General features: G+C 41.9%; 3 protein-coding genes across 5 annotated transcripts; 2 read left to right on the top strand and 1 right to left on the bottom strand.

The window, feature by feature from the left end:
• Positions 1–25: 25 nt before the first annotated feature.
• On the bottom strand, positions 26–2,422 carry LOC124182897 (GATOR complex protein NPRL2). Of its 3 annotated transcripts, XM_046570699.1 has the most exons (9): positions 2,175–2,422; positions 1,862–2,113; positions 1,687–1,778; positions 1,460–1,616; positions 1,258–1,375; positions 910–1,144; positions 700–830; positions 453–622; positions 26–349 (listed from the first exon to the last, which is right to left on the bottom strand). In XM_046570699.1, exons 2-9 carry the CDS (start codon positions 1,994–1,996, stop codon positions 176–178), a joined length of 1,212 nt encoding a protein of 403 aa, XP_046426655.1. In that variant the 5' UTR covers positions 1,997–2,113; positions 2,175–2,422; the 3' UTR covers positions 26–175. The 3 variants fall into 3 exon arrangements, with proteins under 3 accessions (XP_046426655.1, XP_046426654.1, XP_046426656.1); XM_046570698.1 differs by lacking the exon at positions 2,175–2,422 and having other exon boundaries at positions 1,862–2,168; XM_046570700.1 differs by lacking the exon at positions 2,175–2,422 and having other exon boundaries at positions 26–330; positions 1,862–2,168.
• A 179-nt stretch (positions 2,423–2,601) lies between these two features.
• On the top strand, positions 2,602–3,146 carry LOC124182902 (cytochrome c oxidase assembly protein COX19). Its single transcript, XM_046570710.1, has one exon. It carries the CDS (start codon positions 2,887–2,889, stop codon positions 3,142–3,144), a length of 258 nt encoding a protein of 85 aa, XP_046426666.1. The 5' UTR covers positions 2,602–2,886; the 3' UTR covers positions 3,145–3,146.
• Positions 3,147–3,357: 211 nt separating this feature from the next.
• On the top strand, positions 3,358–4,425 carry LOC124182901 (phosphopantothenoylcysteine decarboxylase). Its single transcript, XM_046570709.1, has 2 exons — positions 3,358–3,783; positions 3,850–4,425. The coding sequence occupies exons 1-2, from the start codon at positions 3,358–3,360 to the stop codon at positions 4,021–4,023; spliced, it is 600 nt and encodes a 199-aa protein (XP_046426665.1). The 3' UTR covers positions 4,024–4,425.
• Positions 4,426–15,336: the final 10,911 nt, after the last annotated feature.

The following is a 15,336-nucleotide window of genomic DNA, read 5'->3' as shown; positions in this document are numbered from 1 at the left end:
GCAAGCAGTACTTTTTTTTATTTTCAAGTATTTACAACCATATATTTACATTGCCTCGGTAGACAAGTATATATTACACATATATTGTATTTCATTTTAATGACCTGGCCTATCGTTAATTGATGCAAAATCTGTGTGATAATAACTAGCCGCCGAAGCTATTGGAAATGTTTTATCATTTCCATAGCATTACAACGTTTGAGTCGCGTTCGACAATATCTTCAATTTGTGCAACTGATTGTCCTGTGCTACAGCATATTTCATCGAGGCTGTAAGTTCCAGTGAAGTATTTGTAGATCGAATTACTGTGTCCTTCTTCGCTAACCGTGCCTGGCAAGTGAATCGGGTACTATAATCAGATATAATATCTGTAAATCTCAAACGATCCCACAAACTTGTTTGTAAAATAGTTTGGAAACAATTCCTCAAACTCCAGTCTGCTTTTCACGCACCTTGTAAACCCTTCGAATGAGCTCTTCGATAAGTCCAAACTGAACGAGCCTCCGCTCGTTGATTCTTAAGGTTTGAGGATTGAGCCGTTGACATAAATCGCGCATGCTATTGCCATGCGTCATGCTGGCATACATCCGATAAATGTCCCTCAGGTAAGCCGGTTGTCTCGCTGTATTATTGGTGGTGAAAAATTGAGATCTGATCAACTCCCCAAACCGCGTATATCTATCGTTATTCTACAATTACCAGTTTTAGATGTATACAAGATACACTTTTCCTGAAGCTGCGTATCCTCAGCTAATTTCTTCAACTTTGGAGTAGCTGCGTAAACATTGCTGTATTGAAATATCGGGATCAGACTGACTACCCCATAGTATCTGAAAGGGAGGGCGCGGTGCCGTTATGTTGAGAAAAAACATTGTCAGATTATTGTATAATACTCCGGATGATACGTACATGAGATTTTGTACGCAACTTTTTACTAAATTATTTTCCACATCTGCCTCTGCTGCTATTCTGGCAACATGGTTGAAACCGTTAATATACGGAAGTACTTGCTGCGTCGTCAAATCCCAGTGATCACTTCTGAAGGCCTCTCGACCTTCAAGAAATATAGGCACTTGATGATCCAGTACTGGCTTCGGCTCTGGGGCTAACTTGACCACCTTTAAATGCGAGGTCATAGTTCCTTCTGCAAGTGACAGATTACCGTAACCAGAATTCAAACTCTTTACTTGTAATCAATAACCCGATAAGATGATAACGAAGATGATACAGTGCTATCCGATTAAACCAACGAATTACCAGTGAGTGTACACATTTTGTGCATGTTCAGATCATGCATAACTTGCTTTAGCATTGCTGAGAGTCTAGTCTTGTCCTCGGAAGCTGATAAGAAGCAGTTTTCAATTTCCATTGCTATCTGAAAGGTAAATGATGGAATATACAAGTTAGAATAATGAGGTTATTCGAAGATACAAATATTGAGGTAACGATGAAATACTACCAAGAAATCGGACATTTTCTTCACCACAGGTTCATAATGTACCGTACGAGCCTCTGCGTCACAGACAAAGCACAGATTGAAGTAAAATGCATTCCTAGCATATTTTTTGTTGTCTATCCTCACGGGGAATCCCAGGATCTTGAAGTCCTTCAAGGTTCTGTAAATGGGTTATAAATATTCGGTGCTGATACGGAACGGCTTGGATAATTAAGCTCCGGTTTACCTACACCGTGATGGTGCTCCTTTGCAGCTGAGCCTTCGGTATTATGTAGACGCTGACATTATCGAAGATGTCTTTGAGTATATAGTTGTCAGGAACCTGGGTACAAGGAACTCGGGATTAATGTCCAGAGAAGCTAGTTAATTAGCAACTGGCCGCATGATCATCCCTAGAGGACTAACCTGACAGGTTATCTTGGGCCCGGCAATGTGATGGAATTCGGAAAAAAATATGCACCGTATCGGGCCCTCCTGACCTTTCTCATCGTTGCTGTCCAGCGGCGATCCCATTGCGGATGCTGCCCCATTGATTATCATCGTTCGAACAAAAACGATTTCGATCCGACTGACATTTCAAAGGAGTCGGTAAACGATCTAACGGTGCAAACACGACAGATATGTTCCTTTATTCCGATTGACCGATTCCAGTGGTCTCTGAAACGTGATTAAGTTAACGACCTTTTACGTCAATTTTCTGACAAAACACGACACTCACTAATTTCATTGGCCTATTCTGCTAGATCCGACTGACGACAGCACCGAGTGCGTTCCGATATTTAGATCCATGTGCTTGTTGTAACAGTGGCTTTACCACGTGCATTCCGTGTGTGACGAACACACCTTTGGTTCCTCCCCACTACTGCCTCTAGAGGCAAAGTTCGGTAGTCATCGACGAATAGCGTGTAATACTCATAGATGGTAATACTTGATTTGAGAAATAGCGAATGCAGAGAGTTGTGTCAACCCAGGCCCCTGACACACAGCACTGCTCGTATACTAAAAAATTGTACGCGTTTTGTCCCCGTTTGTTAGTTCCTCTACGTGGCGCTAAAAGACTTCTGACAGCTTGTCAGACAACTACTAGCGCCAATAGTGGTGGAGATTGGCGGCAGAATCGCGTGACATTTTGTGAACCACTTTTAGCAGCGTGTGTCAGTGGTGTCAGGGGACTGCGTCAACCATTCGTTGCACGGCGTGTGCGTGTGTTGAAGCACGTGTAAAAAGAGCAGATAGCTAGTGTGTGAGTTTTGTGGAGCTTGGATTGCCTTGGATTGACCACCGTTACGTATGTACGCAGTCGGAGGTGATTTGCTCATTTTCTTTTATACCAACATTTAATACAGAGGTTAAGGTCTGCTCAATGGTAGTGATAAGGACGAGGAGTTAAGAGTCGATGTTTCGCGTAATAACAATCGTGTAAAGACGTGATGTCGTCGTTTACATTCGGTCAAAAAATATTCACCCCAACGCCGCCCGAGAAGGGTAGCTTTCCATTGGATCACGAAGGCAAATGCAAGCGGGTTATGGTTGACTACATGCGTTGCCTCAGAGACAACAAGGGTAACAACACAATCTGCAGAGACGTCGCTAGAGATTACCTTGGCTGTAGAATGGACAACAATCTTATGGCTAAAGAGGAATGGTCAAAGCTGGGTTTCGGTGACGAAAACAAAAAGGAAACATAACCTCTTTAACCCCGCCTCTTAGCTCGCCTATAAATCAGAGGGTAACCGATATATTGCCGTGAAATTACTTCCTCTACAATTAAGAGAGGGTGCTCTTGTATCTACCCTCTTTATCTTTGAAAGTATAATTTTAATTCAGGCTGTCGTACGCAGCGATATAATACCTTACTCTCGTTTCATGTCAATACCCTGGTTTGATAATACATTGAAAACATGTCTTGTACGACGAGAAAAAAGATCCTCATAGGCTGCACAGGTAGTGTGGCGACAATCAAGCTTCCTACTCTAGCGGAAAAATTCTGGGAACAAAACTTGGAAGTTAGAGTTGTCGTGACGGAGAGAGCGAAGCACTTCTTCAAAGAGTCCGACCTGCCACCTGGTACCCAAATATTGTCGGATACGGTGGAATGGGCTGCCTGGCAAGATAGAGGCGACCCTATACTTCACATCGATCTTGTCAAGTGGGCAGATTTGTACCTGATTGCTCCTCTGGATGCAAACTCCCTGGGGAAACTGGCCAGCGGTATGTGCGATAACATACTTACCTGTGTCGCCAGAGCTTGGGACCCTGCTAAACCGCTTCTGTTCTGTCCTGCCATGAATACAAAGATGTGGGAGCATCCTGTCACTGGTCCTCAGGTATGCAGTAGAGATAGATTCAATTTTTGATCAAACATAAGCGAGTATGATTGATTTTGCCCACAGATATCCATGCTGAAATCGTGGGGTTACAAGGAGGTTCCATGCATTTCCAAGACTTTGATGTGCGGGGATAATGGGCTCGGTGCAATGGCCGAAGTTGATACGATAGTTCAGACGACTCTCAGAGCTCTAAATCCCTGGCACCCTTACCCTCCGTCGGATCATCTATATCCGTAATGAGTTACATGAATGATAGAATCATTTATACATAGACATATTTCAAATATTTTACCTGTTATTATATTATGTATGAGTAAGTCATAGGATTCTTTTCAACAATTGAAGCCTCAAATGAATAATGATGAGATAATTCGCTTCCCAAGAGCACAGTGACGCGAAATATGTCTTCGTTTTTGGTTCGAGACTTACGATGCTGCACCATTTATATCAAAGTTTAATCTCTAATTAATGATTAATGCATTAAAGATAGAACAGTTGTCTAAGGAAGATATGTGGACTATTATTATTGAATAATTCTATATTAAGGAGATTCTATATGCTTACGAACACCAAATTATACAATTTAGGCTAGCGAGAATATATAGAAAATGAGTCGTAGATGAAGACTATTCGATATTACTTGAAAAATGATTTCAAATTTACCTTCACAAATATTGCTACCCACGAATTGCGGAAGCCTCGGAGGGACGGCTGCTTAAAATGGTAAAGTACGGACTGATTCTTCCATGTGATTCAGAATCCGTCTGTTTATTTGTTTATAACAAGGGTACCAGACAAATTTCGTCATACTTAACCGCCACTGTACAGACATGGATATGAAATGATATTGTTAACCATCGTGCATTGTGGGTACAATGCAAAACAGAATACGCGATACTCGAATAATAGCACATTCATCGAATACGCTGCAAGCAGCGGGTCAGGAGTTGCAGCTGCTAAACAGATCACTTGCATTCGTCATTTCTCTGCTGCTACTTTTTCCTCCGTAATTTCTCTGCTGTTGGTCCTACGATCTTTTTCGCTACGTTTTCTGAGTTCCTGGGGGTCCAATTAGTAAGAAAAGAGTCATACGAATCGCGTCTGACATCCGCAATTTCTTCGTCGAAAAATGAAAAGAAAGTAAGGCTATACCCCTTTGCATTATTGGCGAAAATTTTCGCGATTTTGAAAAGTGCCGGAATATATCCTTGGATGCACTGTTCCTAAAAAAGTAAGGCTTTTGGCCCCTTGTGTTTTTGGCGAAAATTTTCGCGATTTTGAAAAGTGCAGGAATTTATTCTTTCATGCACTATTTGGACGTAATTTTGCGAGAGAAATCGATTAGGCGCAGTTCCAATACGCTGCGATGAACGCAGCAAAAGTTACAGCCAAAAAACGAGAACCTGTGTTTTCGACATTTTTCAGCAGGTGGTTTTTGTCTCGCCATTTCTCGCCCGTTGATCTCACGCTATTTTCGCTGCGTTTTCTAAGTTCCTGAGGGTCCAATTAGTCAGATAAGGGTCATTTAAATCGAATCTGAGACCAAAAATTTTTTGCCCAAAAAAAAAGTAAGGCTGACCCCTTTGTGTTTTTGGCGAAAATTTTCGCGATTTTGAAAAGTGCTGAAATGAATTCCTTCTGAAACTGTTCCGACGTAATTTTGCGAGAGAAATCAAATGGGCCCTGTCCCTATACGCTGCGATGAACGCAGCGAAAGTTACAGCCAAAAAACAAGAACCCGTTTTTAAGACATTTTCCAGCAGGTGGTTTTTGTCTCGCCATTTCTCTCCCGTTGATCTCACGCTATTTTCGCTGCGTTTTCTAAGTTCCTGAGAGTCCAATTAGTCAGATAAGGGTCATTTAAATCGAATCTGAGACCAAAAATTTTTTGCCCAAAAAAAAAGTAAGGCTAACCCCTTTGTGTTTTTGGCGAAAATTTTCGCGATTTTGAAAAGTGCTGAAATAAATTCCTTCTGGCGCTGTTCCGACGTAATTTTGCGAGAGAAATCGATTGGGCGCTGTCCCAATACGCTGCGATGAACGCAGCGAAAGTTACAGCCAAAAAACGAGAACCTGTGTTTTCGACATTTTTCAGCAGGTGGTTTTTGTCTCGCCATTTCTCTCCCGTTGATCTCACGCTATTTTCGCTGCGTTTTCTAAGTTCCTGAGGGTCCAATTAGTCAGATAAGGGTCATTTAAATCGAATCTGAGACCAAAAATTTTTTGCCCAAATAAAAAGTAAGGCTAACCCCTTTGTGTTTTTGGCGAAAATTTTCGCGATTTTGTAAAGTGCTGAAATAAATTCCTTCTGGCACTGTTCCGACGCAATTTTGGGAGAGAAATCAAATGGGCCCTGTCCCTATACGCTGCGATGAACGCAGCGAAAGTTACAGCCAAAAAACAAGAACCTGTTTTTAAGACATTTTCCAGCGGGTGGTTTTTGTCTCGCCATTTCTCTCCTGTTGATCTCACGCTATTTTTGCTGCGTTTTCTGACTTCCTGAGGGTCCAATTAGTCAGATAAGGGTCATTTAAATCGAATCTGAGACCAAAAATTTTTTGGCCAAAAAAAAAGTAAGGCTAACCCCTTTGTGTTTTTGGCGAAAATTTTCGCGATTTTGAAAAGTGCTGAAATAAATTCCTTCAGGCACTATTCCGACGTAATTTTGCGAGAGAAATCGATTGGGCGCTGTCCCAATACGCTGCGATGAACGCAGCGAAAGTTACAGCCAAAAAACGAGAACCTGTGTTTTCGACATTTTTCAGCAGGTGGTTTTTGTCTCGCCATTTCTCTCCCGTTGATCTCACGCTATTTTCGCTGCGTTTTCTAAGTTCCTGAGGGTCCAATTAGTCAGATAAGGGTCATTTAAATCGAATCTGTGACCAAAAATTTTTTGCCCAAAAAAAAAGTAAGGCTAACCCCTTTGTGTTTTTGGCGAAAATTTTCGCGATTTTGAAAAGTGCTGAAATAAATTCCTTCTGGCACTGTTCCGACGTAATTTTGCGAGAGAAATCAAATGGGCCCTGTCCCAATACGCTGCGATGAACGCAGCGAAAGTTACAGCCAAAAAACGAGAACGTGAGTTTTCGACATTTTTCAGCAGGTGGTTTTTGTCTCGCCATTTCTCTCCCGTTGATCTCACGCTATTTTCGCTGCGTTTTCTAAGTTCCTGAGGGTCCAATTAGTCAGATAAGGGTCATTTAAATCGGATCTGAGACCAAAAGTTTTTTGCCCAAAAAAAAAGTAAGGCTAACCCCTTTGTGTTTTTGGCGAAAATTTTCGCGATTTTGAAAAGTGCTGAAATAAATTCCTTCTGGCACTGTTCCGACGTAATTTTGCGAGAGAAATCAAATGGGCCCTGTCCCAATACGCTGCGATGAACGCAGCGAAAGTTACAGCCAAAAAACGAGAACCTGAGTTTTCGACATTTTTCAGCAGGTGGTTTTTGTCTCGCCATTTCTCTCCTGTTGATCTCACGCTGTTTTTGCTGCGTTTTCTGACTTCCTGAGGGTCCAATTAGTCAGATAAGGGTCATTTAAATCGAATCTGAGACCAAAAATTTTTTGCCCGAAAAAAAAGTAAGGCTAACCCCTTTGTGTTTTTGGCGAAAATTTTCGCGGTTCTGAAAAGTGCTGAAATGAATTCCTTCTGGCACTGTTCCGACGTAATTTTGCGAGAGAAATCAAATGGGCCCTGTCCCAATACGCTGCGATGAACGCAGCGAAAGTTACGGCCAAAAAACGAGAACCTGTTTTTAAGACATTTTCCAGCAGGTGGTTTTTGTCTCGCCATTTCTCTCCCGTTGATCTCACGCTATTTTTGCTGCGTGTTCTGACTTCCTGAAAGTCCAATTAGTCAGATAAGGGTCATTCAAATCGAATCTGAGACCAAAAATGTTTTGCCCAAAAAAAAAGTAAGGCTAACCCCTTTGTGTTTTTGGCGAAAATTTTCGCGATCTTGAAAAGTGCTGAAATGAATTCCTTCTGGCACTGTTCCGACGTAATTTTGCGAGAGAAATCAAATGGGCCCTGTCCCAATACGCTGCGATGAACGCAGCGAAAGTTACAGCCAAAAAACGAGAACCTGTGTTTTCGACATTTTTCAGCAGGTGGTTTTTGTCTCGCCATTTCTCTCCCGTTGATCTCACGCTATTTTCGCTGCGTTTTCTAAGTTCCTGAGGGTCCAATTAGTCAGATAAGGGTCATTTAAATCGAATCTGAGACCAAAAATTTTTTGCCCAAAAAAAAAGTAAGGCTAGCCCCTTTGTGTTTTTGGCGAAAATTTTCGCGATTTTGTAAAGTGCTGAAATAAATTCCTTCTGGCACTGTTCCGACGCAATTTTGGGAGAGAAATCAAATGGGCCCTGTCCCTATACGCTGCGATGAACGCAGCGAAAGTTACAGCCAAAAAACAAGAACCTGTTTTCGACATTTTTCAGCAGGTGGTTTTTGTCTCGCCATTTCTCTCCCGTTGTTCTCACGCTGTTTTCGCTGCGTTTTCTAAGTTCCTGAGGGTCCAATTAGTCAGATAAGGGTCATTCAAATCGAATCTGAGACCAAAAATTTTTTGCTCAAAAAAAAAGTAAGGCTAACCCCTTTGTGTTTTTGGCGAAAATTTTCACGATTTTGAAAAGTGCTGAAATAAATTCCTTCTGGCACTGTTCCGACGTAATTTTGCGAGAGAAATCAAATGGGCCCTGTCCCAATACGCTGCGATGAACGCAGCGAAAGTTACAGCCAAAAAACGAGAACGTGAGTTTTCGACATTTTTCAGCAGGTGGTTTTTGTCTCGCCATTTCTCTCCCGTTGATCTCACGCTATTTTCGCGGCGTTTCCTAAGTTCCTGAGGGTCCAATTAGTCAGATAAGGGTCATTTAAATCGAATCTGAGACCAAAAATTTTTTGCCCAAAAAAAAAGTAAGGCTAACCCCTTTGTGTTTTTGGCGAAAATTTTCGCGATTTTGAAAAGTGCTGAAACAAATTCCTTCTGGCACTGTTCCGACGTAATTTTGCGAGAGAAATCGATTGGGCGCTGTCCCAATACGCTGCGATGAACGCAGCGAAAGTTACAGCCAAAAAACGAGAACGTGAGTTTTCGACATTTTTCAGCAGGTGGTTTTTGTCTCGCCATTTCTCTCCCGTTGATCTCACGCTATTTTCGCTGCGTTTTCTAAGTTCCTGAGGGTCCAATTAGTCAGATAAGGGTCATTTAAATCGAATCTGAGACCAAACATTTTTTGCCCAAAAAAAAAGTAAGGCTAACCCCTTTGTGTTTTTGGCGAAAATTTTCGCGATTTTGAAAAGTGCTGAAATAAATTCCTTCTGGCACTGTGCCGACGTAATTTTGCGAGAGAAATCAAATGGGCCCTGTCCCAATACGCTGCGATGAACGCAGCGAAAGTTACAGCCAAAAAACAAGAACCTGTTTTCGACATTTTTCAGCAGGTGGTTTTTGTCTCGCTATTTCTCTCCCGTTGATCTCACGCTGTTTTCGCTGCGTTTTCTAAGTTCCTGAGGGTCCAATTAGTCAGATAAGGGTCATTCAAATCGAATCTGAGACCAAAAATTTTTTGCTCAAAAAAAAAGTAAGGCTAACCCCTTTGTGTTTTTGGCGAAAATTTTCGCGATTTTGAAAAGTGCTGAAATAAATTCCTTCTGGCACTGTTCCGACGTAATTTTACGAGAGAAATCAAATGGGCCCTGTCCCAATACGCTGCGATGAACGCAGCGAAAGTTACAGCCAAAAAACGAGAACGTGAGTTTTCGACATTTTTCAGCAGGTGGTTTTTGTCTCGCCATTTCTCTCCCGTTGATCTCACGCTATTTTCGCTGCGTTTTCTAAGTTCCTGAGGGTCCAATTAGTCAGATAAGGGTCATTTAAATCGAATCTGAGACCAAAAATTTTTTGCCCAAAAAAAAAGTAAGGCTAACCCCTTTGTGTTTTTGGCGAAAATTTTCGCGATTTTGAAAAGTGCTGAAATAAATTCCTTCTGGCACTGTGCCGACGTAATTTTGCGAGAGAAATCAAATGGGCCCTGTCCCAATACGCTGCGATGAACGCAGCGAAAGTTACAGCCAAAAAACGAGAACCTGAGTTTTCGACATTTTTCAGCAGGTGGTTTTTGTCTCGCCATTTCTCGCCCGTTGATCTCACGCTATTTTCGCTGCGATTTCTAAGTTCCTGAGGGTCCAATTAGTCAGATAAGGGTCATTTAAATCGAATCTGAGACCAAAAATTTTTTGCCCAAAAAAAAAGTAAGGCTAACCCCTTTGTGTTTTTGGCGCAAATTTTCGCGATTTTGAAAAGTGCTGAAATAAATTCCTTCTGGCACTGTGCCGACGTAATTTTGCGAGAGAAATCAAATGGGCCCTGTCCCAATACGCTGCGATGAACGCAGCGAAAGTTACAGCCAAAAAACGAGAACCTGAGTTTTCGACATTTTTCAGCAGGTGGTTTTTGTCTCGCCATTTCTCTCCTGTTGATCTCACGATATTTTTGCTGCGTTTTCTGACTTCCTGAGGGTCCAATTAGTCAGATAAGGGTCATTTAAATCGAATCTGAGACCAAAAATTTTTTGCCCAAAAAAAAAGTAAGGCTAACCCCTTTGTGTTTTTGGCGAAAATTTTCGCGATTTTGAAAAGTGCTGAAATGAATTCCTTCTGGCACTGTTCCGACGTAATTTTGCGAGAGAAATCAAATGGGCCCTGTCCCAATACGCTGCAATGAACGCAGCGAAAGTTACAGCCAAAAAACGAGAACGTGAGTTTTCGACATTTTTCAGCAGGTGGTTTTTGTCTCGCCATTTCTCTCCCGTTGATTTCACGCTATTTTCGCTGCGTTTTCTAAGTTCCTGAGGGTCCAATAAGTCAGATAAGGGTCATTTAAATCGAATCTGAGACCAAAAATTTTTTGCCCAAAAAAAAAGTAAGGCTAACCCCTTTGTGTTTTTGGCGAAAATTTTCGCGATTTTGAAAAGTGCTGAAATAAATTCCTTCTGGCACTGTGCCGACGTAATTTTGCGAGAGAAATCAAATGGGCCCTGTCCCAATACGCTGCGATGAACGCAGCGAAAGTTACAGCCAAAAAACGAGAACCTGAGTTTTCGACATTTTTCAGCGTGTGGTTTTTGTCTCGCCATTTCTCGCCTGTTGATCTCACGCTATTTTCGCGGCGTTTTCTAAGTTCCTGAGGGTCCAATTAGTCAGATAAGGGTCATTTAAATCGAATCTGAGACCAAAAATTTTTTGCCCAAAAAAAAAGTAAGGCTAACCCCTTTGTGTTTTTGGCGAAAATTTTCGCGATTTTGAAAAGTGCTGAAATAAATTCCTTCTGGCACTGTGCCGACGTAATTTTGCGAGAGAAATCAAATGGGCCCTGTCCCAATACGCTGCGATGAACGCAGCGAAAGTTACAGCCAAAAAACAAGAACCTGTTTTCGACATTTTTCAGCAGGTGGTTTTTGTCTCGCCATTTCTCTCCCGTTGATCTCACGCTGTTTTCGCTGCGTTTTCTAAGTTCCTGAGGGTCCAATTAGTCAGATAAGGGTCATTCAAATCGAATCTGAGACCAAAAATTTTTTGCTCAAAAAAAAAGTAAGGCTAACCCCTTTGTGTTTTTGGCGAAAATTTTCGCGATTTTGAAAAGTGCTGAAATAAATTCCTTCTGGCACTGTTCCGACGTAATTTTACGAGAGAAATCAAATGGGCCCTGTCCCAATACGCTGCGATGAACGCAGCGAAAGTTACAGCCAAAAAACGAGAACGTGAGTTTTCGACATTTTTCAGCAGGTGGTTTTTGTCTCGCCATTTCTCTCCCGTTGATCTCACGCTATTTTCGCTGCGTTTTCTAAGTTCCTGAGGGTCCAATTAGTCAGATAAGGGTCATTTAAATCGAATCTGAGACCAAAAATTTTTTGCCTAAAAAAAAAGTAAGGCTAACCCCTTTGTGTTTTTGGCGAAAATTTTCGCGATTTTGTAAAGTGCTGAAATAAATTCCTTCTGGCACTGTTCCGACGTAATTTTGCGAGAGTAATCAAATGGGCCCTGTCCCAATACGCTGCGATGAACGCAGCGAAAGTTACAGCCAAAAAACGAGAACGTGAGTTTTCGACATTCTTCAGCAGGTGGTTTTTGTCTCGCCATTTCTCTCCCGTTGATCCCACGCTATTTTCGCTGCGTTTTCTAAGTTCCTGAGGGTCCAATTAGTCAGATAAGGGTCATTTAAATCGAATCTGAGACCAAACATTTTTTGCCCAAAAAAAAAGTAAGGCTAACCCCTTTGTGTTTTTGGCGAAAATTTTCGCGATTTTGAAAAGTGCTGAAATAAATTCCTTCTGGCACTGTGCCGACGTAATTTTGCGAGAGAAATCAAATGGGCCCTGTCCCAATACGCTGCGATGAACGCAGCGAAAGTTACAGCCAAAAAACGAGAACCTGAGTTTTCGACATTTTTCAGCAGGTGGTTTTTGTCTCGCCATTTCTCGCCCGTTGATCTCACGCTATTTTCGCTGCGATTTCTAAGTTCCTGAGGGTCCAATTAGTCAGATAAGGGTCATTTAAATCGAATCTGAGACCAAAAATTTTTTGCCCAAAAAAAAAGTAAGGCTAGCCCCTTTGTGTTTTTGGCGAAAATTTTCGCGATTTTGTAAAGTGCTGAAATAAATTCCTTCTGGCACTGTTCCGACGCAATTTTGGGAGAGAAATCAAATGGGCCCTGTCCCAATACGCTGCGATGAACGCAGCGAAAGTTACAGCCAAAAAACGAGAACCTGAGTTTTCGACATTTTTCAGCAGGTGGTTTTTGTCTCGCCATTTCTCTCCTGTTGATCTCACGATATTTTTGCTGCGTTTTCTGACTTCCTGAGGGTCCAATTAGTCAGATAAGGGTCATTTAAATCGAATCTGAGACCAAAAATTTTTTGCCCAAAAAAAAAGTAAGGCTAACCCCTTTGTGTTTTTGGCGAAAATTTTCGCGATTTTGAAAAGTGCTGAAATGAATTCCTTCTGGCACTGTTCCGACGTAATTTTGCGAGAGAAATCAAATGGGCCCTGTCCCAATACGCTGCGATGAACGCAGCGAAAGTTACAGCCAAAAAACGAGAACGTGAGTTTTCGACATTTTTCAGCAGGTGGTTTTTGTCTCGCCATTTCTCTCCCGTTGATCTCACGCTATTTTCGCTGCGTTTTCTAAGTTCCTGAGGGTCCAATAAGTCAGATAAGGGTCATTTAAATCGAATGTGAGACCAAAAATTTTTTGCCCAAAAAAAAAGTAAGGCTAACCCCTTTGTGTTTTTGGCGAAAATTTTCGCGATTTTGAAGAGTGCTGAAATAAATTCCTTCTGGCGCTGTTCCGACGTAATTTTGCGAGAGAACTCGATTGGGCGCTGTCCCAATACGCTGCGATGAACGCAGCGAAAGTTACAGCCAAAAAACGAGAACCTGTGTTTTCGACATTTTTCAGCAGGTGGTTTTTGTCTCGCCATTTCTCTCCCGTTGATCTCACGCTATTTTCGCTGCGTTTTCTAAGTTCCTGAGGGTCCAATTAGTCAGATAAGGGTCATTTAAATCGAATCTGAGACCAAAAATTTTTTGCCCAAATAAAAAGTAAGGCTAACCCCTTTGTGTTTTTGGCGAAAATTTTCGCGATTTTGAAAAGTGCTGAAATAAATTCCTTCTGGCACTGTTCCGACGTAATTTTGCGAGAGAAATCAAATGGGCCCTGTCCCAATACGCTGCGATGAACGCAGCGAAAGTTACAGCCAAAAAACGAGTACGTGAGTTTTCGACATTTTTCAGCAGGTGGTTTTTGTCTCGCCATTTCTCGCCCGTTGATCTCACGCTATTTTCGCTGCGTTTTCTAAGTTCCTGAGGGTCCAATTAGTCAGATAAGGGTCATTTAAATCGAATCTGAGACCAAAAATTTTTTGCCCAAAAAAAAAGTAAGGCTAACCCCTTTGTGTTTTTGGCGAAAATTTTCGCGATTTTGTAAAGTGCTGAAATAAATTCCTTCTGGCACTGTTCCGACGCAATTTTGGGAGAGAAATCAAATGGGCCCTGTCCCTATACGCTGCGATGAACGCAGCGAAAGTTACAGCCAAAAAACAAGAACCTGTTTTTAAGACATTTTCCAGCGGGTGGTTTTTGTCTCGCCATTTCTCTCCTGTTGATCTCACGCTATTTTTGCTGCGTTTTCTGACTTCCTGAGGGTCCAATTAGTCAGATAAGGGTCATTTAAATCGAATCTGAGACCAAAAATTTTTTGGCCAAAAAAAAAGTAAGGCTAACCCCTTTGTGTTTTTGGCGAAAATTTTCGCGATTTTGAAAAGTGCTGAAATAAATTCCTTCAGGCACTATTCCGACGTAATTTTGCGAGAGAAATCGATTGGGCGCTGTCCCAATACGCTGCGATGAACGCAGCGAAAGTTACAGCCAAAAAACGAGAACCTGTGTTTTCGACATTTTTCAGCAGGTGGTTTTTGTCTCGCCATTTCTCTCCCGTTGATCTCACGCTATTTTCGCTGCGTTTTCTAAGTTCCTGAGGGTCCAATTAGTCAGATAAGGGTCATTTAAATCGAATCTGAGACCAAAAATTTTTTGCCCGAAAAAAAAGTAAGGCTAACCCCTTTGTGTTTTTGGCGAAAATTTTCGCGGTTCTGAAAAGTGCTGAAATGAATTCCTTCTGGCACTGTTCCGACGTAATTTTGCGAGAGAAATCAAATGGGCCCTGTCCCAATACGCTGCGATGAACGCAGCGAAAGTTACGGCCAAAAAACGAGAACCTGTTTTTAAGACATTTTCCAGCAGGTGGTTTTTGTCTCGCCATTTCTCTCCCGTTGATCTCACGCTATTTTTGCTGCGTGTTCTGACTTCCTGAAAGTCCAATTAGTCAGATAAGGGTCATTCAAATCGAATCTGAGACCAAAAATGTTTTGCCCAAAAAAAAAGTAAGGCTAACCCCTTTGTGTTTTTGGCGAAAATTTTCGCGATCTTGAAAAGTGCTGAAATGAATTCCTTCTGGCACTGTTCCGACGTAATTTTGCGAGAGAAATCAAATGGGCCCTGTCCCAATACGCTGCGATGAACGCAGCGAAAGTTACAGCCAAAAAACGAGAACCTGTGTTTTCGACATTTTTCAGCAGGTGGTTTTTGTCTCGCCATTTCTCTCCCGTTGATCTCACGCTATTTTCGCTGCGTTTTCTAAGTTCCTGAGGGTCCAATTAGTCAGATAAGGGTCATTTAAATCGAATCTGAGACCAAAAATTTTTTGCCCAAAAAAAAAGTAAGGCTAGCCCCTTTGTGTTTTTGGCGAAAATTTTCGCGATTTTGTAAAGTGCTGAAATAAATTCCTTCTGGCACTGTTCCGACGCAATTTTGGGAGAGAAATCAAATGGGCCCTGTCCCTATACGCTGCGATGAACGCAGCGAAAGTTACAGCCAAAAAACAAGAACCTGTTTTCGACATTTTTCAGCAGGTGGTTTTTGTCTCGCCATTTCTCTCCCGTTGTTCTCACGCTGTTTTCGCTGCGTTTTCTAAGTTCCTGAGGGTCCAATT

This window comes from Neodiprion fabricii, chromosome 5, assembly GCF_021155785.1.
Source record: "Neodiprion fabricii isolate iyNeoFabr1 chromosome 5, iyNeoFabr1.1, whole genome shotgun sequence".
In the NCBI taxonomy this organism is placed as follows: domain Eukaryota; kingdom Metazoa; phylum Arthropoda; class Insecta; order Hymenoptera; family Diprionidae; genus Neodiprion; species Neodiprion fabricii.
Note: the sequence above shows the minus strand (reverse complement) of the source record. Positions and strands in the feature narration are given on the sequence as shown.